This window comes from Labrus mixtus, chromosome 16 (assembly GCF_963584025.1).
Source record: "Labrus mixtus chromosome 16, fLabMix1.1, whole genome shotgun sequence".
NCBI classification, from domain to species: Eukaryota; Metazoa; Chordata; class Actinopteri; order Labriformes; family Labridae; genus Labrus; species Labrus mixtus.
The window spans coordinates 14,404,068-14,428,794 of NC_083627.1; the positions used below are offsets into that span (position 1 = coordinate 14,404,068).

The following is a 24,727-nucleotide window of genomic DNA, read 5'->3' on the forward strand; positions in this document are numbered from 1 at the left end:
TTAGGATTTTAATACAGTGAATTACGGAAATTTCACTTTGGAAACTGCTGCTCCTAATGTTTAAACCACCTAAAGAGTCTATTCAGTTCTTCATACCCCAGTTTGATAATGTCTGTAATTCACAGATTATAATCAGCCCTTCTCTAGCATTACTTTACAGTTCAACAGGCCCAGAATTCGCTTGAAGTCAAATAACTTGTACACTGACACAGTTGACCTTCAAACGCTTTAATTTCCTCCATGTTTGCTCCACTTAATTACAGGTGTAGAAAATAAAATGGCAATATATATAAACCTCTCTGAACATTAGTAAGTGAAAGAAAAGTCATTCCTAATGGTGAGCGAAATAAATTCCTAAAACATCAAAAAAAAATAAAAAACATGTTATAAAATAAAACAAGCCATTCAACTAAAAGATCCAGAGGGGATCCAAAATGTTAAATCCCAAGGGAGTTCATCTCCTTTTGCGTTGGCAGTGTGGTGAACAGAGGAACTGGTACAGGCACATCACTCTCCTCTTAAACACGATGTGGTCTTAGACCAGGTTAACAGCTCTTAGAGCTCTAATACAACTTCAGTCAATCGTCCTTTTCCCCCTCAGCTGCTCGCCTGCTTTCCAGAGTCCATCTTGGGTTGTGGTGATCCGTTTTCATCACCGGCCTCCAAGTCCAGCTCTTCCTCATTTTCCATTGCGCCCTCCTCCTGCGCGTCCTTTCCCACCTCGCCCTCTACATCTTCCTTTACCTCCTTTCCTGCATCCCTCTGTTTCTGCCCGAGGCCCTGTTTGTCTCTGAAGACCTCCACGCCTAACATTCGAAGGTAATGAAATCTCTCGTTGCGGGGGACGAAGGCGCGGATGGACGTCTTTCCCCTCCAGCCACACAGCTGGATAGGACACTGGGGCTCTGCTGGGTTACTGATGAAGAAGAGGGTAACAGCAGGTGTCAACAATGACAAAAATCCAGCACATCACTTTAAAAAAAGATAACAATGAAATATGCATGGGAAACACAAATATATATATTTTTTAAACTCACTTTGGGTTGGGAATGTACTTCAACACAATGCTGCCCATAACTGTTGAAAGAATAATAGATTAACAACCAAAAAGAAATTTCACATTATCATAGAATCTATTTGGACGTTAGAAACTACTCTGTGCTCGTCTTGATTGGAATCTTATATCAATCAGTAAGAGCTGAAAACAACCAGTGTAACAAACGTTTCCTTTTGATGAAACTGTTCAGCTCCTTTTAGGAGTTTTTCAGGTTAATACCTTGCTCAAGGGCAGCTCAACGCTGTTGTTGAGGAAGACGGAACATTACTCATGTACTCCTTTCATTTTATACCAGCAAAGATGGAAACTTAACATCTCTGACCCCCAATTCACACAGACTCCGTGCGTGCCACGGTCCGTCAGCGCCACGGTTTCGCTCCGTCGGACGGCTCGCGCCCATTCACACTCGATCCGTTTCTGGGACGTCAGCGCAGCGGAGCGCACCCATGACACATCACAGGAGAACTACAAGATCTCGCGGGAATAAATAGAAAAACATGCAAACAACATGTTGCTTTGTCTTTCTGAGGATGCATTGTTGTTCATTCGGTTCCTGTTTTGACGTAATGTTGATGAAGTGATGAAAAATACGATCGCGAGTCCTTATATTGTGTTTTATTTTGAAATTGACCGGATGCTCTGTGCGTTTCATTGTCTGACTTCCTGTCCGGGCTGTCATATTCTGCAGCGCACTCCGGCGAAAAATAGACTCACTGCGTATTTGAAACGGAGCAGAGCGCAGTGCCGTCGGTGGCACGCGCCGGAGACGGACCGCAGCGCGCCCTGTGTGAACACAATGATTGACTAGAGTGGAAGCTAAGTACAACGTAGTGCGCGGCGCTGACGGACCGCGGCGCGCACGGAGTATGTGTGAATTGGGCTTTACCATTATGCTGCTTCACTGTTTGTATCTGAAGAACTGGTTGCAAAATATATTTAAATGTATTACTAAACTGTACTTTAGTGAAAGCAGTCAGTAAGTTATTTTAGAGACAGGATAGTGGATAGAGTCAGAAAACAGGAATAGAGAAAGTGGGGAATGACTTGAAGGAAATGAGACACAGGTCGGATTTGAACCCGGGCCGCTCGCTTCGAGGACTACAGCCTCTATACGAGGGCGTGCGCCCTAACCACTTGGTCACCGGCGCCCTAAGATCTGTTATTTTTTGTTAAAAGAATGTTTTGTTTTTTTTGTGTACCAGTTTTCTTGGCCTGAGCGTGAGCATCGTGTTCCAGTTTGCTGAGGAAGGGGTTCTCTTGGGTCAGCAGCACTTTGATGTCCTCCACGCTCACTCGGATTATCCTGGAGCGGATGTATGGCTGAAGAGTGTAAATTCCCTTAAAGGGAAAAAAAAGAAAGAAGAACATGCGGTGACAATCAACAGACCAATAAAACAAGCAAATGATTTCAGCTAAACTGGAGATACAAACTTTATCATTAGTTTGAGTGTAAAATCCACCGTCTGGCTTCCTGGTGAAGTAGCTTACTTTATCCCCTTAGTGTTGCATACAGTAATGATAGTAAGATTAACTCACTGTGATTTTTCACACTTCAGTAGAAGCTGCTCTAACACCATATTCTCATGGAAAATAAAAGAATGTGTAGGGAGTTTAAGTATATATACAGTATATAAGTAAATATAATCTATGCTATATCACAGTGCATAAAACATGGAGCTAAGGTGTCACAGCTTTCCATTATAAAATGCTAATGTTGGCCAGTTTCTACTTGGAGATTGAACGTGTGAGTGATGTTCATGTCGATACAAAATGTGTGTTTTACCTCCTGAGCCAATCTGAAGGCACAGCCAAACTCCTCTCCATCACTGTTACGAGACCACACCTTCACCCCCGTATTAATGACCTGAGGAACAAGAGAGCTTATTAACAAACTGTTGCTTTTTAAAAACACAAAAATGCAAAGACTACTGACTTCAGTGTTTCCCCTAGGTTTTCAGCTTTTTTTTGGGGGTGGGCAGACGGACGCACGATAATGGTAGGGGAAACACTGGACTTTTATTGCACTCATTTATCTCTTCTGAAAATATAATCTAAGTAAAGGACTTATTATTATTATGCGACTTGTTTTGCAGTGTTATTGGTAATGTTGTAATTACTGATGCTCAACAAATGTCCTTGCTTAAGGAATCTGCTGAGCAACATAATAGAAAACTGTGGGCAAACACTGCAGCCACTCTTTAGGCTCTCAGCGGGGGTGGGAGACAACTGTCGGTGATTTGCATATTAAAAAACAACTTCCCTTCTGCAAATAAATATGCATGTTTGAACGCCTCAACAACCTTTGCTAAGTAGAGCAAGTTAAATTAACTAAACATTATTATTTCATTAAAGAGCATTATGACAGAATCAATACATGTATACATAATTAAATACTCTTCATTCTAATATTTAGTAAAGGGAATGTTCCCCACGTTGTGCCTGAATATCTAATCTGTGTTGATGGTAAATTAATCAATTGAAGCAATTAATTCCTCAGTGCACGCTGCATTAAAACAGAGCTGTGCCAACATGTAACAAAGGCTACTAATCCAAGCTGAAATAAGCAGACATTTTGCCACCAACAACTTCGACGTTCTTGTCACATAGAGCTCTGGTCATGAAAGAATTACAGACTTTCAGCTTCTCCTACTTTTACCCCAAAGACACAAAATGCATCAGCAACAACTGCAGCCATTTTTCATACCATATACACCATCACAGGTAAATAACTAGACTAGAGATGGTGTTGAAAATGTTGAAGTTTGATTATAACAGCGAAGTGGCCATAGTCTCCATTGTTCAACCGTCATATACAAGATCTACAGTTCTACAATTCACTTAGCAGACGCTTTTATCCAAAGTGACGTACATCAGAGAGTAAGTACAACACAAGCAAGGATCTAGAAAAAAGGAAAAGATGTCAGTAAGATCAAACGATCAGCTTTGAGTCCGATTGGACACACAGGTGCTGACAGGCATTGCACAGAGGCAAAGCACAACATTGAGGGCAGTTCTTGAGAGCTCTAATCAGTATAGAAACCATCTTATAAGTCGTTGTTTATCAAACAAAACCATCGTCAGAACCATCATCAATAATATCGAGACCATCATCATTAAGTTAGTAGGTATTCATGAAAGATCTGTTATATTAATTGTGCAGACATGTAATTAATTGCAGTTCAGCCCAATAGACAGTGAGACAAAAAATACAAGAAGGAGAACAAAGAAACTGACACACACACACAGACACACACTGCCACCTGTGCAGGTGCTCCAGGGTGGAGGACCAGAGGGACTTTGGATAAAAGAGGGTCCCATCTGTTAGGCTGCTTTCTCTATGACTGGCAGGTGACACGTAAGCACCCTAATAAAAAATAAAATGGTGAATCTCTTTACAGTGTGTAAAGTTTTATTACTAGATGGATTGTCTCCAGCAAAGAGTAGATTATTGATTTTTTTGTATCAAATTTTTTTTCTATTTCTTTTGAAATTTTTAAAGGAAAGCAAGAGAGGGATGACATGCGGTAAAGCCTGCTGGTTTGACTTGAACCCGACCCAACGCGTTAACGGCTCACCCTTAGAACACTGGGTCAGTGTTAAAATCGTTAACCAAAAATGGGATGATGAATGTTCGTCAATGACTGTTTCTCCATGAAGAAGAGACATTGACAAGCAAAAAAAAGTTTTTTGACAATAAAAACCCTGGAAATATGAAAGGGCGCACTTACCGTAGACCACCTGTACCATGTTCAAGTACATTTAACCCCCAAAGTCATAGTCAGTTTGTTTGACCAGTGTGAGTGCTCCGTGCTCAATCATGATGCACAGTCTTAGCCCTGGCACAGCTATAAGAGGTGGGCTTAGGCATGGGTCGAGTTGCTCATCCAGCAGTGTTAGAGCACCGTATCTGACCGAAACGTCTCAAAATAAACCACAAAGTCAGTAAAGCTGCACTCATGTTCGCCATTGTGCTGACCCTGAGACCGTGCTTCCTAAAAAAAGGACGCTTCATGATGATGTAAAGCCACATTCAGATATTAAAAATTCATGTGGGGAGCAGGAGGTGTGTGTGTGTGTGTGTGTGTGCGCGCACGCCTGGAGCAGAACCAGAAAGCCAACCCAACTTTTTCAATGAGAGAGGACCGACTCTACCACAGAGCCACAGCCAATCATGTTTTATCATTATTATTATTATAGGCCAGTGATGGGCAACTTTGGTCACAGCAAGGGCCACATTCATTTAATTCTGACTGCCAGGGGGCCAAATTGTAGGATACAAAAACAATTACAGTCAATTATGTCTCAAATTTAACTCAACATATACCAGTCATCATATATTATTATTGACATATTTCTGGTTTTCATGACAGATTTTGTCATGCTTTCTTCATGTTTCCAATTAATTGATATGTAAAAATTGACCTGAGGGCCACATTGAGGGTTGATGGGGGCCGCATGTGGCCCCTGGGCCGCCAGTTGCCCACCCCTGTTATAGGCTATTCGTTTTACAGCTGCATTACATATGGAGGCCTATGTTTAATTGTATTGCTGTAGGTATTGAATGTATTTAATGTGTTTTAAAAAGCAGTTTATACAACCTGCTGTCTTGATACTAATTTCTGATACCTAGGCTAACTAAATCATTTTAGAAAAGAGAAAACGTGTTGACTAAAAGAAGAGCATAATATGGGAGGACTTTTCATTGACTGAACGCTGACGTAATATGATTGAAGTTGTCGTCAACACTAAACTGAATCTAAGAAAGCTGTCAAACTTAACACTGCATACAGTATTGGACGTCCTCTGAAGCTGAGCTACCAAAGTTGACTACAAAGATAAATGTGTTTTGATGATTTTCTTTGGTAAAGTGTAGAATGATACAAACGCTGTTCACGCACCTTCAGGCGCTCACTGTTGTTGAGCAGCACGTTGCGGAGTTCTTTGGATACCATGTACAAGTGTCTTTTCTTTCCCTCGTGAGTCCTGGTTAGAACGTTGACCTTGGGAAAGTCGGGAGATATATCATAGAAAGATCTAGGGGGGAAAAAAAAAATATATTGATTAGCTTCATCACTATCTGAAAACCATTTCTACATCCAAAAGATAAAAGAGGTACCGACTGTATGCTGGTGAAGACAGGGTCATCTTCAGTAAGGAACACAAAGGGGTCTTCTTTGTAACCAAAAATCTTCATCTTCTTATTGGGTGGTGGTCTGTTTAATAGGAAAGAGACGAATAAAGACGTGACCAAATGTACTGTAACATGGCTGCAAAAATATTATCAATGTGTCAACATTTTAAAAGGAGCTTTCATGGTGAAAAAAAAACATTTATAGGAGCTTTTAACTTGATCTTAAAAATGAGAATCAACACTGCATTTTAAAACAAACCTGTAAAATGAGCGTGTTCTTCAGGACTAGAGATAGGTTCGTTGATTCAATATCTCATTTTTGTGTTTTTCATATTGATGATGGCTCAAGACCTTCCTTTGTTTATTAGCAAACCAAAACAGCAAGACTCACCCACAAACTCCCTCTCGTTTAGCTGTGCTCTCCTGGGCCAAGGACGCTCCTTTGGGCACATCCTCTACTATTCCCTCTGGTCCTTCTGCCTCCCCCTCTTCCTCCTCAGCTCTCTCTGGGAGGCAGGGAGCGTCTGTGGGGGACAGGGCTGCAGGAGGGCCTCCAGCCTGGTTCTCTGAGACGGACGACACGTCTTTCCTCACCTGGAGACGACAGGGTGGGAGATGAGCAGACAAAGAAAAGAAGAAGTCCCAGCTGTGGTTTGTGTAGCTGAACAGGTGAGGGATGTAGTGAGCATGGAGGGGGGGGGGGGGGGGGGGAGCTGACAGCCCAAACCCACGTCGGGGAATTCTGCTCCATTTTCCTCTTCAAGTACAACAGGCAATCTAATCATCCATTAATTCACTAAGTGTGGTGTGTGTTTGTTCCAGTACCTTGGGATATCTTTTGTTCCATGGCATTGGCGCTTTCTTCACCAGCACAGCCACAAAGAACCCCCCAGTGTTCTGGTGATGTGGCAGAATCCTCATACTGACATTAAAATACACAAAAACAAAAAAATCATGGCTTTGACTGTCATGGTGCCACCTACTGTGTGGAAAACAAGTTTTACAAGCATTAAATAATAATAGGGCTTAAAAACAATGTGTGACAATAGCTCCCTCTGCTGGCTAAAGTTGTATCATTCTGTAATATAGACAAAGCTGCAGAGTGCGGTGACATCATCACCGAACATGAGAGTGTGCAGGGGTGTACATGTATGTGCATCGATGCAGAACGTGAATGGGATTCTGGGAACGTGTGTGTAAAGCTGAGCCAAGAAAATAAGTCAGACAAATCACTCCGCAAATGAATTTGGCTTCAGTTAAATCAGAGAAGATTGAAAGTGTTTGTGTACAGTTCTCTGTTTTCATGAGAGCAAAATGTTCTCAGGTGGAGGAAATCAGGAGAATACATTTGCTGAATTAAGACAACGGTTTAGTCACAGGAAATGGTCCTACCTTTTGTACAAATAAAATCCCATTTAGCGCAAATTTCATGGATGAATAACATACTCAGTCCATCCCTTGCTTATTTATTATATATTATATATTTATTGCTTATTTGATTCTGATTATTTTGGTACTCGCAGGGCTTTAAAAAGACTTCTTGTTCTTGCTTCTCCTCATGTGCTTTGGCTAGAGAGACTTTTAATGAAGCTATTAGAGCCAGGTCAGCCAACCTATACTTAAATGATACTCTCACACGGTAACAAAAAACTTCCTGGATTTCTTTAGGGTGAGCTACATATGTGAACGCAAATAACCAGATTTTTCACTCTGACTTTTCTAGGACATTTTTCCTACCAGCCCCCTAAAAAATGATCCTAGTGAAGTTGCGGTGAGTTGATGTGAGAATGCATCAGGTAATATTCAGGACAATTCACCACAAGCAGGCGGGAGGGAAGGTGACGTTTATATCCTGTGTGCGACTACAGACTGTATGCACAAACTGGTGAAATCTCCATGTACATAATAAAACTGCTTCAGTATGTTTTCTGTTTGCCAGTATGTTCGGCTCCACAACTCAGAATGATTTCAGGGACAGTGTGCCTGACATCTTCTAAAAAAATGCATACGTTAAAACAGCTAAATATTGTAGGTTGGGTTGAGATTTATAACTAAGCAAAAGAAAAGTCATCAATATAATGCTCTAGATCAGTGGTTTCCAACCCGTTTTCCTCTTCACTGCTGTAACAGTGTACATTTCTCCGTTGTGGGATGAATAAAGGAGTATCTTATGTTATCTTAAATCCCTTTAGAATATGGATACACACTTTTTCTTTCCAAAGACCTTTGTGTGAATTTCCCAGAAATGTTTTTACATGATTTTATTTAATGTGTTTAAATCTAATTTTGAGCCTTGTTATCTCAGGAGCCCAGACCCCAGGTTAGGAACCACTGCTCTAGATTTAATACAAGGGCTTAGTTTGTTAAGTGTACATACCATCTCTCCAAATGCATGCTAGCAAGTTTCTCTGGGTCTGTCGGTGGGAACATGGTGGGGCGGATCTGTGTGTGACGACTGCTTGGAACATCAGCCCAGGTCGGGTACCACTGACCCTCTTTGGTCATCAGCTAAAAGAGAAAAACGACTGTTTAAATCTCATACTTAATCAAAGCCATCTACAGCACGGACATCAACTTTACGAAAAAAAAAAAATAGTCTGACTTTGAAGCTGAGGCGCTTTCATGATTTAAACATAGTTTTCCTTTGTGGTTTGTTGTAATGACCACCAAAGAATAAATGTTCCAGTACCTTCCAGGAAGTGACCCCAGGCATCCACTTCAGCCCTGGCAGATCAGCTGAGCTGTCAGCCAGCTCCAAAGCTCCTGCCAATGGGAACAGGAAAGACATTATTTGGTCAAAAAAAAAAAAAAAGACTGGTGGTTATATTTAGAAATAATTTTCATGTACCAATTTACGATACATTACACATCTTAGCAGTAGATGTTGGAGGCTGTAAAGCTACTGACCTTACGTTTCAGCAACAAGGAAGTGCTCCATTTACACTATTTTATGTTATCTTACTAGTTTTACAGTAATAAACAGTTTTACAGTAAAAAAATCACAGATGTCCTTCCACAGCAGTCTTCAACATGTCGCTACTATTACAGAAATGTCCCGTGTGGGCATCTTACTTGATAATATATTTTCATCCAAAAAGCCAGAGAGGGAACCCTATAGACCGATTCAGGGAAAAGAGAAAGTTGAAAAGTTGCCATTATGGCGGTGGCATCTCCCTTCAACAGCTGCAGATTTTAAAGCGAGCTGTCCTAAAAAGTGAAAATGTTCCTACTTTACTCATGACTTTCTATGTAACTTCAGCTTTTACAACAATGTGAAGGACTTCAGGAAGAACCTGTGGAGTTTTACAGTTTACTAACAGGTGGGGAAAAACAAACTGTATAACAGTGGACACTTTGACCACATTCAATGTTCGTGCTGAGGACTGAGATATTCTTCAAATGTGGGTCGAGACCCTTATACCACACTGTATGTTCACCACCCTTCCCTCAGGCAGACTGTAATATAGTCGACTGCCAAAAGAACATCAGGTTTCAGCTCTGATGGCAGCCTCCACCTTTGTCTTTGTTGAAACCTCGACCATGCACAGCAGAAATGGAATCCCAAAATCTACGTCAAGCTGACTGTAGAGTAAAGAAATGCAGCAGGGTGAGGCTAAGGCAGATGAAATACAAATAGGCAGTTTTCTACTTTGCATTTGCAATGTGGACCGTGTGATCTGATCACAATCAGACAGCTCTTACTGTTAGCACAGCTGTTCAGCCCTGGCCAGATCACGCATCTTCAATTACATCTTCAGTGACCACTTGTGATCGGATCTCACTTTCCCACTCCATGTGAAATTAAAAATGGAGCCTCATTCTGATTAGAACGTAAAAGGCATCAAAGAAAAAAAAACCTGATGCAGACTCGCAGCACAGAGCTCAGCGCACATGTGCAGCAGCAGAGAGCAGCACGTATCAAAACCTTGTTTGACTGTGAAGACTGACGTTCCACTACAGTTCTGTGGTTAATAAGTGCATGTATAAACGGAGACTGAATTCTCTGCTAACTGTGAAAAACAGACAAAAATATCTGCATGATAAACACAGATCAATGTTAGGAAACATCATCACTCACTGTGCTGCATTATTTTAAACTATGAACAGCTTGATGGTCATTTCTTCCCACAATGCAATTCAAGTAATGTTGAGACATTTCCACCTTTATCCCCTTCTCAAACGGAGGAACTTTAGAAGTGATTAGCACTCACACTGGGGTACCACAAAGGTGTGTACTCTCACCTTTGCTGTTCACTTTGTATACAAATGACTGTACAAGTCATCAGGATAACTGTGAATTAATTACATTTGCAGATGATCTTGCTCTAAAAAGGTCTTTAAATGACAATGAGACCAATAACAGAGCTGAGATTTTACAAGTGGTGCTCTGATAACTCATTGATTTTAAATACAAAGAAAACTTCATAACTTATTATTGATTTTAGAAGACAGTCATCTCTCTCCCCTGTAAATATGAAGGACACAGAAATTGACATTGTACAAGAGTATAAGTATCTTGGCACAATAATTGACAACAAACTGACATGGAACGCCAACAAAAATGCAAGATATGCAAAGGCTCAACAGCGCCTCTATTTTTGGAGGAAACTTAGACATTTTAATGTTGACAGCACTATGCTGAAATTATTTTTACCAGACTCTTATTGAAAGTGTGCTGACCTTTTATATTCAATGTTGGGGAGGAGCACTGTCCTTACAAAATAAGAACAAACTGGACAAAGTTGTTAAACTAGGCAGCAAGGTAACTGTGAAGCAAATGTACAGCATTTCTTTCCTGACAGACCGGTACACACTGAATTTAGCCATCAAGATCACAGCTGACCCTCTGCACCCCCTTTGGTCAGCGTATGAACTCTTGAATTCAGGGCGCAGGTACAGAACGCCCAGGATGAAGACTAAAAGAGGCATTACATCCTTTCTACTGCAGTATTCAGCTGCTTAATAAACTTTGATTATACAGGACGAACTCGGCACTTTATTTAACTTGCTGAAATTCCTCATTTAATCATGTGATGATTGAGTGTGTTTTTATGTGCTGTCCTGCAAATGTTTGTTTGTAAAGTGTTGTATGCTCTCTGTGCGAGTCAAATTCCCCTCAGGGCAATAAAGGCTTCATTCATTCAATCATTTTGAGGAACTATTTGATATATTTTTTAGGCTTTCTGAACCAACCAAGGCTCAGAGGTTTAAATTATGTTTAAAAGCCAGCATATATATTGTAACAGACTTAACAACACTAAAATATTAAGTAATCCCTATAAGATCAATGACATAGTGATGAGGATGTTAGTAACTACAGATTAAAGTTAAAAACTGGAGGGAATAAAGCAAAACCAAAATTGAGCTCTCCTCCTTGTAGCACTGGGATTGCCTTTTCTTATGCTTTTTACCTTCGCTCTTCTCCAGCAGTGCTGCGATGACAGCTTCGTCCTCTATAGGGTTGAGTGAACAGGTGGAGTACACCATCCTCCCTCCCACAGCCAGCTGTTCTACACCACGCACTGCGATGCGCATCTGGAGCCTGGTAACCACACACACACACACCCTCATAAAAACAGGCTCTCTAGTACTGCCAACTTTTTTTTTTTTTTTTTAATTAGCACCAAAGATCACATAACATTCCCTTGGTGTTTTGTCAATTTGGTCTACCACAGGAGTGCATGAATTCCTATGTTGTCATAATGGTAAACACATCCTCTCCCAACTCACCCATGGAGATGCAGGCTGTTGCTGGTCGTCCACTTTTTCCACACGTCTATGTTTTTCCTCATGGTGCCGTCCCCGCTGCAGAACACAGAGCACACAGCGGCATCAGTCAGAAACATCCCATGTTTGGCCGGGGGGCACTGAAGCCACCAGAGATTGCCGACACTTTCTCACAGGGCAAAAATGTCTGCCAAGCACAAACTGTGTAACTGCTGGGCTTTAGCTGACTGCTGCATGCATGCATGCCCTCTCCCTGTCTTCATTACTGCTTTCCTCCCTTCCCTTCTCCCCATGTTGTGTTTGGCAGGGCCTCCTGGCTTCAGCCCTACAGTTGGCCAAACTCAGGCAGCATTTGCAAACACTTGTAGTCCTTTTTTGGCAAAAAAAATAAATGCTAGATTTGAAGAGAATAAGAAGAAATATGTTTGACCACAAAGCTTGCACTGGAACATAAAGAGGAAGCATGATTATTAACCCTTCATAAAAGACCTGTAAATACCCTGCATCTGCTGGGGGGGGTTGGTCATCTCTATCTGTATGAATCTCTTTTCAAGCAGTCAACAAGCACACATTCAGCAGAGCTGGAAAACTATATATGTCTCTTTATCTTTTTCTTCCTAATTAAACCAATAACTCTCCTGCAGTGCTTTAATCTGCCTCAGTTTTGCAGACAGAACGCCCTGCAGCATTTTGCTGACCTGCAAGGCACGTCACACAGGATGCGGTCGTAGAAGAGAATGTCCTTCTTGCCCTCCGAGTCGATCTTCAGCAAGGGGATGCAGGAGGCGTCGTGGTTGACCACCATGATGCAAGGGCTGTTGAGACGCTTGGCCTGGTGTACAAGCAGGTAGCAGCGCTTATTGTCCACATCGTTGGCAATGACAAAACCCTCTGGGGGGGGGGGGGGTAGAGAAGAGCATTCAGGTTAACTACAGTACAAGGGGCAGGTACAGTGCTGATTTTCATCTCAAATTGTGTTTTGAGAAATGGTAAAAGTTGTGGGAAATATTCATCGATGTGCTCTGCGATTGATAATTACAATAAATCCTTATAGGGAAAAAAAACAACATCTTAACTGGTATGGGCCTTTCTGACCTGGAAAGGGCACGTCCATGTCAGCATGGAGCATCTCAATAAGCTGCGCTGTCTTTGACCCCGGAGCTGCACACATGTCCAGGATCTGCAGAAAAATTCGCAAAAAAACGCATGTCAATATCGTTCTCAAGAGACAGCTGTTCCTAAAGCCACAGGGCAGAAGATTTACAAAAAAATTGTCTGACAACTCACATTGTCAATTTTATATCACAGCAGCAGAACAAGGTTAAAACTGGCATCTAGGCTCCAACCACATGCTTCCCTGCAGATTAGTTTTACATGCAGATATTAGGGGAGTTTTTAGATTATATTTTAAACCCCCTTAGCTGGAGTCTGTGGTTGGATGTTTTGGGGGAGTGGGGATGAAAGACCGATGGCGGTACCGCAGTGTCGTTCAGCAGACAAGGGAAATGTGTACCCAAAATAGACGCTCAGATGTGGAGGGTGTCCTTGTCGAGTTTGTTTAACAGTACAGCTCAAGCTGAGTGCCTCAACTAGGTGGCAGGCGTTGACCATATTATTAATGTTCAGAGGGGGCTGTTCTTTTACCTTGTGGTAGGACTCAATCTTTAGGAGAAGAGGAGGAATCATACTGACAGCTTCCTGCCGGCTGATGTTACCCTGCAAAAGATAAACGCAAAAATTAAACGTGACACTTTATCAATTCTGACATGTTGCTTTCTTTCCTTTCCAAGGAATACTTTAATGCCTTTAATAAAGCCACAGTGGCTTTGATAAGGTAAGATAAGATATACTTTATTCATCCCAGCAGGGAAATTTAGGTGTTCCAGCAGCCAGCATACATACAAACAAACAACACAACACATATATACATACATATCCCACCCATACAAAAAGCCCACAATACAGTTTGATATTTGATATATGCAACTCAGGCTACAGTTTAAAAGTTTAAATGTCTTCTGTCCTTACTTAAAGGGGAGTCGTTATAAAGTGCAATTGCAGTAGGTAAAAAAGTATTTTACTGATGAAATGTTCTCATTATTTTGTGTGTCACTTACCGACTCAGTCTCGCTGACCAGAAACTGGTGGAACTTCTCCAGCAGGGGAGACTTCCTGATAACCTTCCTGCTCATGTTAGTGTGCCAGGCCTGCTCATCAGGATACCTGCAAATGACGAGACACAGTGTGCGGAGTGAGTTTCCACTTTAAGTCTCTGTTTCCATTAGACTAGAGTAAACCAGGAGATCTTACCAGCTCAGAGGCTGTGGAGCCTCCATCTTCTGGCCATCAATCTCTACCTCCTGAATATCCTTAAAGTACTTGTCCTTCAGACAGTGGAGGATTTCTTTGGCATGGCTTGAACATTATGGGAAGAAGAAGAAGAAGAAGAAGAAGAAGAAGAAGAAGATATTGGGCTTGGAATAAAAGTAGTAATAACATCAGTTATCAAACAAATCCAGTTTAATCAAACCACTGCCCCCAATACAAAAACAGGAGTTAAATCAAGATTATGTAGATGTTCAAAGTATTGGCTTTACTTCCCGATACCAGCCATGTCTTGTGCATTTTCTTTAACGATGATACAAATTAAGATTAAAGGAACTTTGATCCATTACAGCCAAATAATGTGATTTAACTGTCACTAAACACTCCTCAAATAATAGCGTTTTTCCACCATGTGTATGCGAAGTTGAAGTATGCAATACTTTCTTTTCAGGTCTTGAAAAGTGGAATTCGACTTATATAACAAATGTATCCCAGAAGCAAAACAAAACAGTACCCCTTTAAAGATATCAACCCTGGTTCCCTATTTTATTATCCAGGATAGTTCCTAAATAATATCCGGTATGTTTCTTGTCTTTGTTAGAATGAAAACGTGCATTAGTTTTACATCAGCTTGCATGAACATCTTTTACAATAAGGATACAAAAAAAAAAGATTTAAAGCAGGTTATACATACTCTCCAGCTTACCTCTTGTATCCTGTGATGCGGATCGTTGCAGGCAGCGGTTCCCTCATTGCTTGCATAAACTGTTCAAACTCTCCTTCAGGCACCAAACCTTGTTCCTTGTAATAATGCTCAAACAGCTTATTCTCCTTAACAATGTCAGCATAGCCTGCTCCCCAGCCCTGAAAACATGAGAACTCGGTTATGCCAGATATGTGAAGCCCAGCAATCTTAACGCTCAAACACAAATGGTGTGAATCTATAAACAATGATTTGCACACATGGCTTTGATATTTACAGTGTATGCTTTGAGCTGAGGTAGCTAACCAGCTAACCTTGGTGCTCTCTGGTAGCTCCAACACACTGCAGTGTTGTAGCAGCGTGACTTCATACATTTTGTAAAGGTGTAACAGTGCTAGTCAAGCTACCTACGCATTTAGTGATTAGAAAAAGTAATGTCTGGCTTGGTTGAGCACCTCACACCTGATAAAAACAGATGTTACAGCAGCACTTGTGTGTGTGTGTGTGTGTGTGTGTGTGTGTGTATCTTACAGCGTTATCTCTGTCATCCCTGCCAGAGTTTTGGTTTTTCTGCCGCTGTCTGCTTCTTTTCCCCATGTTTGAATAGCAGACAAATCTGGAGAAGAGCCTGAGGAACGACGTGGTGGGTGAACGCAGAGAAACTACAACTGTAAGTAGGATATACTCTGAGTCTGCTACACGCTTGAGGATGAAATGCTACACATATGTATGCTTGAAACGTGTTGCCTCTGACGCACATGAATGAGGACCCTTTTGAGACCAGTGTGAGGCTGTCCCTAGATCTGCCTGTAAACATCTACGCGGACGAACGAGGCATATTGAGCTTTTTTTTTTTTAATTCTTCTTCTTAGTATTATTATTATTATTATTATTATTATTGTTATTATTATGAAGCCGAAACTATGCTTTTGATTGTAAATGATTTATTAAATATTAATTTAATAGTTTAGCTATCAGAGGTAATTAATTTGTGTGTTTTTTAACAATTATTATTATTATTATTATTATTATTATTATTATTATGAAGCCGAAACATTGCTTTTGATTGTAAATGATTTATTAAATATTAATTTAATAGTTTAGCTATCAGAGGTAATTCATTTGTGTGTTTTTTAACAATTATTATTATTATTATTATTATTATTATTATTATGAAGCCGAAACATTGCTTTTGATTGTAAATGATTTATTAAATATTAATTTAATAGTTTAGCTATCAGAGGTAATTAATTTGTGTGTTTTTTAACAATTATTATTATTATTATTATTATTATTATTATTATTATAGGATAGGATAGGATAGTACTTTATTGATCCCCAGAGGGGAAATTCGGGCATTACAGCAGCACAGACAAGAAAGCTCGAAAATACAAAATACACATTAAACAGAATAAATAAAAATAAATAAAATTAAAAAAAAAAAAAAAACAAGGGGTATATACAAGTACAAAATGAATGATGAAGTTAGCAATTATGAAGCAGAAACATTGCTTTTGATTGTAAATTATTTATTAAATATTAATTTAATTGTTTAGCTATCAGAGGTAATTAATTTGTGTGTGTGTGTGTGTGTGTGTGTGTGTGTGTGTGTGTGTGTGTGTGTGTGTGTGTGTATGCGTGTGTGTGTGTGTGTGTGTGTGTGTGTGTGTGTGTGTGTGAGTGTGTGTGTGCGTGTGTGTGCGTGTGTTTATTATTTCATTTATTTTATTCCAGCAAAGAATAACCATTCGTTATTCCATTGAATTGTAACCATTTGTGATTTAGACAGTGGATTGTTTTCAATTAGATCAGTGCATTTTTAGTTGACAATGTATCACATTATATTTCGTAACCCACACATGGGAAGATTTTCATTGGTTGGGAAGAATGACATGTCATATCTGTTCAGGGATTGTGATTGGTTCCTGCCTGTAAACCCATCCATGGCGTTCTGAGTGTGCGGTAATACTAGCCTACTGTCGCCATTGTAATGCAACACATTGTCAAACAGTTGTAAATTGACATAAACTCAGTGTTTTCTTGTATAATAGTAGCCTTCCGTCGAAATGGACTCACTTTTATCTTGGCTCTTCTCCTCGGAAGAAGAAGAGATTAACATTTTGTACTACATGGCTGGCTTAATGGTTTTCATGGCAGCTTGCACCTTCGTTACTTTGCTCTTTGAAAATGTCCCATACGGTCGATATGCAACTAGCAAGTACGGGTTTCCAGTTAATGTAAGGTTTGCATGGTTTGTTCAGGAGCTGCCTGCGTTTCTAGTGCCTTTGTGTCTGGTATTTTGGACGTCCTCTGCGAAAACTTCACAACTGCCTAACCAGCTTCTGATTGCCATGTATTTCTGCCACTATGTCCAGAGGTAGGTGGGGCATACAGATTTTTAAAAAAAAGCGCTCTTACGAGTACTATGTAGCCTAACTTATATTTGTGTGTTCTGTTTTTTTTTTTTTTGGTCCTTTCCCAGATCACTTATTTATCCCTTTTTGATACGAGGAGGTAAACCAACACCATTCGTCTCATTTGCTCTGGCCCTTGTTTTCTGTCTCTATAATGGATACATGCAGGTCAGGTACCTGAGTCATTATGCAGAGTACCCTCCACATTGGGTTACACATCCATGTTTCATTGCAGGTAGGTGTCCTGTGTTTGCTTGCTACCCCAATTGTCAAAGGGAAACATGACTTGTTTGGTTTTGCAAGCCTTGGTCACCCTTTTTGCGTAAAATAGGTTTAGTTTTTGTCAAATGAATTACATATAAATAGGAGACATACTTTTTTTATTTTATTATTATGAATAGCTCTTAATTAATTGGGTTTTGATTACTTTAGTTCAGAACTAGAGTATAGGTCCCATCCGATATGTATAACAATAACATAACAATATATGTAAAACAGCAGTGGATCCTACAGTCTGTCTTCATCATGAACACTGACATTCCCCACAGTATCTCACACTGACATACCCTGGATTATGTCACTTATTTCATATTATTTCTAGATGCTTATTTTGATATTTATTGCTTACTTTGCATACTTACCCTATGTCTCAATGTCCTGTATAGTTTTTAGTGTATAGTTAAGATTGTATTTAGTGTATAGTGTACTTAATACTTGCTTATAATAGTGGTAAATGCATAATACCTTTATCTTTATTTTTTATTTTATTCCTATATATTCTAATTTTATATTGTTATATGCATGCTCTTCTTGTCTTCTACTGCTGCAACACTTGAATTTCCCCACTGGGTATCAATAAAGGATTATCTTATCTTCTATGGGATTTTTTTGGGGTCGATATTGGTTTAAGGATGAGGAAAAAAATCTGATAGCGATAAATATTATTGGCCAATATTGTTCTTAGATCTATCTTAGATCTGTAGAGATTGATAGATATAGATATACACATTTATTGCATTGATCCCTCAAATGTGGTGACCAAACACTTGCGGAAAATATATATAATGCCTGGTGGCTGTTTTGATTTAAGTCGCAGAGAAAACCTGAGATGTCAGTAGCTTTTCAGAGGTCTGTAACCAGGTTAATATTACAGGAATGACACAGTTATTAGTTTATTTAGCCATGGCTGTCCATTGTACAGCCCAGTTATTAACCAGGACAAATGAGTCAGAAAAGATTAAAGAATAGGTCTGAAATATCAAGTCATTTTTGTTCAATTTGACATAACAAAGTGAATTTTATTGTTTTTATGACGTCATACGTAGCCTTTATATGCCCTGCTCAACAGACTCACTGAAATGTGGTTTGCGAGACTTAAAAAATACGATGATAAAGATGAACACAGTGAAGGCATGCTGAATATTGTTTTGCAAAATGTTTATTTTCCTCAGTTTTGGGAGTTAGATGGGAAAAATTAGCTTTAACCTTCCTGTGTCTGTACAAACTGGGAGCTAAAGCTGGGTGGTGATTAGCTTAAATTTGCGCATGAATGGGAACAGCTTTCTGTTGCAAAGATATGGAAGAAGTGTTTAGCTGCTCATCTCACTCAGAGAGAGAGAGAGAGAGAGAGAGCAAGTTAGGGTATTTCCCAAATCATTAATTATTTCGTTAGAAACAGTTTGCTGACTGGCTCTTGGTCAGTAGAATGTCTTAGTAATGCAGCTTTTGGTTGGTCCGTCTCCAGGGTCCACGTTGTGGTTGGTTGGCTGGCTGATGAATATGCACTCCGACCATATCCTGAGAAACCTGAGAAAGCCCGGAGAGACTGGTTACAAGATTCCCACAGGTAAGGGCTTTAGTCATGAATTGCTGGATGGAATCATTTCTCTGACCACAGCGAACAAGTACACAACATTTAACTTCAAAGAGGTAAACTTAAGATTTAACATGATATATATATATATATATATATATATGTTTGTTTGATTCCATAATGCTAGGTGACAAGAAAGTGGAGAAAGCAGCAGTCACATCATAGCACAGAACTCTGTGGTCTTTGTACACAGCCTACATTCTAATTTTCCAGTGTGGTTGCATAATTATACAGGATCATGCTGTAAGTAGAATCACAGGTTGTCAATAATAGTTGTATTTTCTTCTCTGCCTTGCTCTCTGTGAGCCCTAACATTAGAGTTCTAAAAAGGTTCTCCTTGCTATATTTCTAATAAGCTCCAACTTTGAAAACTTTGTGTTTTCTCCATATTGAACAAACAAACATGTTTGTGTTAACAATGTTGTCATCTTGAAAACTATTTCCCATAATGTTTATTTGCAGTATTTTTCTCTCTATTTATGTTCCTACTGTTTATTCCTTTGTTATTTTTTAACAACTAGGTGTTCTTAAACTGCATTTGTGTGTGTTTTCTTGGATGCATTTTGGATATCTGTTTAAACAGTCGTCAACAGTCAGCCCTTTTGCTTATCTGGTATTTTTAAGCTTTTTTTAATTTATTGATTTTCCCTCACTCTGTTCACTTTCACATCAAGGCATACGACATATCACTCTGCTTGTATCAAGGAAATGATCGTTTCTGATATTTTTGTAAACAAGTCAATGAACAACTGAAAAAAAAACATAAATTGACAAAACAGAAAAGAGTTTTCATGGAGGATACAGCGTGTGGACTTTATTTGTGAAAATTAATTCACATTCTATAAGATCTGACTAGTTCAGGGTGGATGGGAGGGGTCAACAGAACTTCAAATTGGCTCATCTCCAAATTCCTTTGAGAATCTGCCTAAGGGGATGACATATAATGGGAAATTCAAATAAAATCCATAGGTCTGCAGTATTTGATCAAATAATAGGCCAATTCAAACCATAAGCTGGACCTTTTGTCTCTGCCAAAGGAAGCAGGAATCATTACAGGGTCACAGAGAGAGTGGGTCCCCTGATGGAGAACATAGTCACAACAATAGCACCTTAAGGCTTAACTCTTGGTGACCCTGTAAAAACAAACAATCCTGAACCCTTAAGAAAAATGAAACGGAGAAAGTGAGTAGAGAGGAAGCTGTGAGCAGGGCTTGAACTTCCAGGCATGTCTGGAATCTCCTTAGCCAAGAATCTGCCAATTTCACAGAGCGGGTAGCAACACTACACATGGGCCTGCAGTCAGATATGGATTGCTCAGCCATCTATGTCACTGTGGAGCTAATTATGTGAATGGCCTTTGAGTGTTTAGCAGACGCAGAATTACATCAAGAAATTGTTTAAATGTTTGCAACTTACTAAACTAAGTTTAGTAAGTTTTTAATGGCAGTCGAGGGAAATGCCTCCATTTTTTTGTTTATAGAGTTAAATATCTGGTATTATGTTGGCCTCAGTGAACTTATGAATAGATAAGTACAACTGTTTTTTAACCCCACAGGAGGAATGTTTGAATATGTGTCTGGAGGAAACTTCTTAGGAGAGATAACGGAGTGGGCGGGCTTTGCTTTGGCCGGCCACTCCATCCACAGCTTAGCTTTCGCCATCTTTACCACAGTGGTCCTTGCCAGCAGGGCCGTGGCCCACCACAAGTAAGAGTAATAACACACACACACACACACACACACACACACACACACACACACACACAGTAAGCAGCCTTTTCACAGAGTGTATGTATAGCAAAGTTTGAAGCAACTGTTGTATGAATAGAAGAAAGTTTTCTGAATCTTCTTTATATTCCAACAGATGGTATCTCACTAAGTTTGAAGACTACCCCAAGAGTAGGAAGGCACTCATTCCCTTCCTATTCTAACAACACGTTGGATACTTGAAGCCTGAAAAGGTATTGGTTCCCTCTGCAGGGTTTTTCTGTAAAATGTTTTTTTTTTTTTTATTGTCATCACTTCGGTAATGATGGCCATGGATCAAAACCACCAACAACACAACCAACGTCAACAACACTAACAGATTGTGAGAGTTTTGTTGCTTAAAAGGCAACAGAGGAAATGATGTCCCACAACAGTGATACAGTGGATTTATAACACTGCTCTGCACCAGCAATAAACAGTTTTAAGACCCTCCACTGATCTGCATATTCTCCCAGATGGAACATGAACTTGGAAATGCAAAGCAGACACTTAAAGTTTTCAGTCATTCTCGCATCATGTTTTTTGCCAAATGTGTGTCATAGGAAAGACTTTCCTACCTACCTCATCATCTCAAGAAGGGAAGCCACTCCGGAAACAAGCAGGAACTGCATCTCCGCTGTGTAAAGACTGACACTGTAGAAGGCAATTCTGCAGCTACTCTGTAGCAGGGAAATCAGATGAATATCAATCTTGGCCCTCAATAACTCAACCATGCCTGAAATGAGAAGAGGAGAGCATTGCCTCTGCACATCACTTCTGTCAGGGCGTCAGAGAAAGAGAGAGAAGACGACGACCTGGTTAAGAAAGAAAATGGAAAAGACACTAAATGTATGAGGCTGTGTGTGTGTGTGTGTGTGCATAAAAGAATACAGAAACAAGCGATAATACGGATTGGTAAAAATCTTAACATCTCATTAATTAAAGTGATCTTATTTTTCAAGTCGATCCCAAAACAGATTTGGATTGGAAATGTGGTATTACCTCACTACTTTTGCAACATGTTTACAAATAAACTAAATCTGCAAGGAAAAAAAAAAACCATTGGCTCATGATATTGGTAACTCTGAATTCTATTTAGGTATTTAGACGTAACCTTTCCTTCTTGACTCTATGCCCAAAGGTACCAGCTGCAGTTTCCTCCCATAACTCCTGATCAGGTTTCCATGTGTAGGACACCTTTCAAACACCAGTCAAGGCCAAGCTCAGGTCATTCTTGAGTGTAAAAAAAAAAAAAAGTGTTTTGAAACGATTTATTTTGTTATCATTTTGACACATGGTTTCATCACTAAATGAGAGACTACTTTGTCTGAGTATGATGAGAAATGAAGGCTTTGTGTTGCTGAAGGCTACGCAGAATGACATCCTTCCTATTCAAGGTCCACACTGTCTCACTCTTATTCTTCTTCCAGGCTGTTTCCGCTGTGTATCCTCTTTATCCGCGCCTCATGTAATTGCATCACTATATTACACAGACACTATTTACTGCCATGCCTTCTGACTATTATACCGTTTATCTTCAGGCAGACTCCATCGGATTTCCTTTTTATATACAAAGCCGGTCAGTGAGTTGAATATTAACTCCCAAACTTACACATTCACTCACTCCGGCTGTAGTAGCTCAAAAGATGTATTATTCAATGAACACACGCCAACCTGCAATCTGTAGTTTCAAATTTGACTTCTTGCAACACAGATAGAAATAGCCGTTTCGATTTTAAAGATTGTGACAGCTTCAGACCAAGAGTTCTAAAACAATTTCTAATTGAAATTGATATCTCCTATTTTTCTGTATAACCGTGATTTGTGTATGAGTTGTTTCAGAAATTAGACCATGATGCAAGTGATAGAAGAAACTGAACTGTTCTAACCATTCAATATTAGGGAACCAATCACAAAACTCAGTGACTTACAATGCTCACTTTGTCTCATCCTAAATCATTTCTGTGTGTGTCAATATGTTTTGGGTTTAAATTTGGTTGGAACCCCCCCCCCCCCAAAAAAAAAAAAAAAAAAAAATAGTTCTGCAGTTCTCACACTGCAGGAGCTGCTGCTACGCAGGTGATGTTAGCTTGGACAGTCAATGTTAAACTGTGTACTCTATAACCTTGCTATGGGGCTTACACCTCAAGCGATATGCTCAAGTGTAAAGATGTGAAATCGCTGTTGAAATAAGTGCTGTTTTCCACTAATGTGGGTTAACTATCTGGAACATGCTGCAGCCTCATTATCATTCAAGCCACATGCAGGCTCAGACAACTGCCTGCCTCCATAATATTTTTTGCTATTACTGTTAAGCCCGAGAGCAAACTGTTCCCTCCTCTAGCCCTGTCTCTGTTCATGAACGTGTGTCAGGCAACTGTCAGCTATGGTCCAGTCATCACCAATGTGGTAATCCCATAAAAGCTGACAATGAGGCAAACCAGCCTTGAAATCTCAGCCACACACACACACGAACACACACACACACACTGGCACACAGTCAGTGTTGGCATTAGGCTTGATCCGAGACTGTGACATGAGATATGAGAGGAATAACCCATAAAATCTGGTGTGTTGCACAGACGTCTGTATTTCATACAGTGTCGGACAGAGGGGGAGAAAAAGGAGAAGATACATTTCTACAGGCGTACAGTGGGAGTGAGCAGCTGTGTGTGTGCCTGAGTGTGTTATTCAGAGAGCAACATATCCTAGCTGGCATATAGTTTGCTCTGGGGGGTTTTCCTTGACTCTGTCACATGCTGCACGTGAGTAGAAAAGGGTTGGGGGTGGGCATTATGCAAGACACTCTCTCTCTCTCTCACTCTGTTGTATGCATACACATCTCAAAAGGTGCTGGTTTTGCTTAATCCAGCTGGCCTTTTTTTCCCACCACAGAGAGATTAATGGCTGTTAGTGGGTCTGCGATGATCAGCACCACCTGCTGCGTACTAACCCTTGAGAATTAGTATTTGGATTCAAGTGCCACGGCGTCAATCTGAAATAATATGCAGGAAAGAAAGGAGCTCCATTTTACTCTTACACTTCGAACAAAAAAAACCCCTCAGATTTACCCTGTGGATTTGAGATGATTTATCTGCTTTTATTTGTAGGCTATGTAAACAGGGCCAGAGGGGATTATTGGAGTATTGCCCTCAAGCAGTGTTTGAAATGCTACCTGACATCAGAATGTGGTAACCCTCAAGTTTATTTCAGATGTATTTTATTGGAATTTTGGTATTTTTTACTTAACAAGTATTTTAAGTAATTACAGGGGGGCATATATGGCATTTATAATGTTTGTATGTATATATAATTAGACAGAAGGAAAGCCATTTTGAAATACAAGAGTCAGTCCTTTTGCAATTCCTCTATTCTTTTAGATAAAACTAAGGGCTTCATGATGCTACAATATAACCTGCCACTTCTGCAATATTCAGCCACTGTTCTGCCTTATATTGATGGGGTATCCCCTATGAACCCACCCACTGGTGACGGCCGGGAGGTGGAGGTAGTGCGTAAGGGTTCTTTTGAGTCGTAGCTTCAAACCCCAATGAACCACTGGACTCGTATTCACTATATACGTTTCACCGTGTATTCGTTTGTTGTTCAATTAAACATTTATGGAATGGAAATGCAAACATTTATTCTGTACTATGTATCAACCGGGCGGAGTGATGGAGGAGGGGGGGGGGGGGGGGGGGGGGGCGCAGTCATCGTTTAAGAACCCCCTCGTAAAGCGCATGCGCGTGGAT

The 24,727-nt window shown here is 40.1% G+C and overlaps 2 protein-coding genes across 2 annotated transcripts; one reads left to right on the top strand and one right to left on the bottom strand.

Moving 5' to 3' along the window:
- Positions 1 to 212: 212 nt before the first annotated feature.
- nsun2 (NOP2/Sun RNA methyltransferase 2) lies at positions 213 to 15,700 on the bottom strand. Its single transcript, XM_061059402.1, has 19 exons — positions 15,475 to 15,700; positions 14,947 to 15,104; positions 14,226 to 14,330; positions 14,033 to 14,138; positions 13,560 to 13,631; positions 13,011 to 13,095; positions 12,614 to 12,806; positions 11,919 to 11,993; positions 11,600 to 11,730; positions 8,878 to 8,951; positions 8,566 to 8,696; positions 7,014 to 7,110; positions 6,580 to 6,782; positions 6,178 to 6,270; positions 5,956 to 6,091; positions 2,841 to 2,921; positions 2,257 to 2,395; positions 1,038 to 1,077; positions 213 to 916 (listed from the first exon to the last, which is right to left on the bottom strand). Exons 1-19 carry the CDS (start codon positions 15,538 to 15,540, stop codon positions 598 to 600), a joined length of 2,304 nt encoding a protein of 767 aa, XP_060915385.1. The 5' UTR covers positions 15,541 to 15,700; the 3' UTR covers positions 213 to 597.
- A 1,182-nt stretch (positions 15,701 to 16,882) lies between these two features.
- Positions 16,883 to 22,034, top strand: srd5a1 (steroid-5-alpha-reductase, alpha polypeptide 1 (3-oxo-5 alpha-steroid delta 4-dehydrogenase alpha 1)). Its single transcript, XM_061060151.1, has 5 exons — positions 16,883 to 17,320; positions 17,426 to 17,592; positions 19,102 to 19,203; positions 20,786 to 20,936; positions 21,094 to 22,034. Exons 1-5 carry the CDS (start codon positions 17,010 to 17,012, stop codon positions 21,158 to 21,160), a joined length of 798 nt encoding a protein of 265 aa, XP_060916134.1. The 5' UTR covers positions 16,883 to 17,009; the 3' UTR covers positions 21,161 to 22,034.
- Positions 22,035 to 24,727: the final 2,693 nt, after the last annotated feature.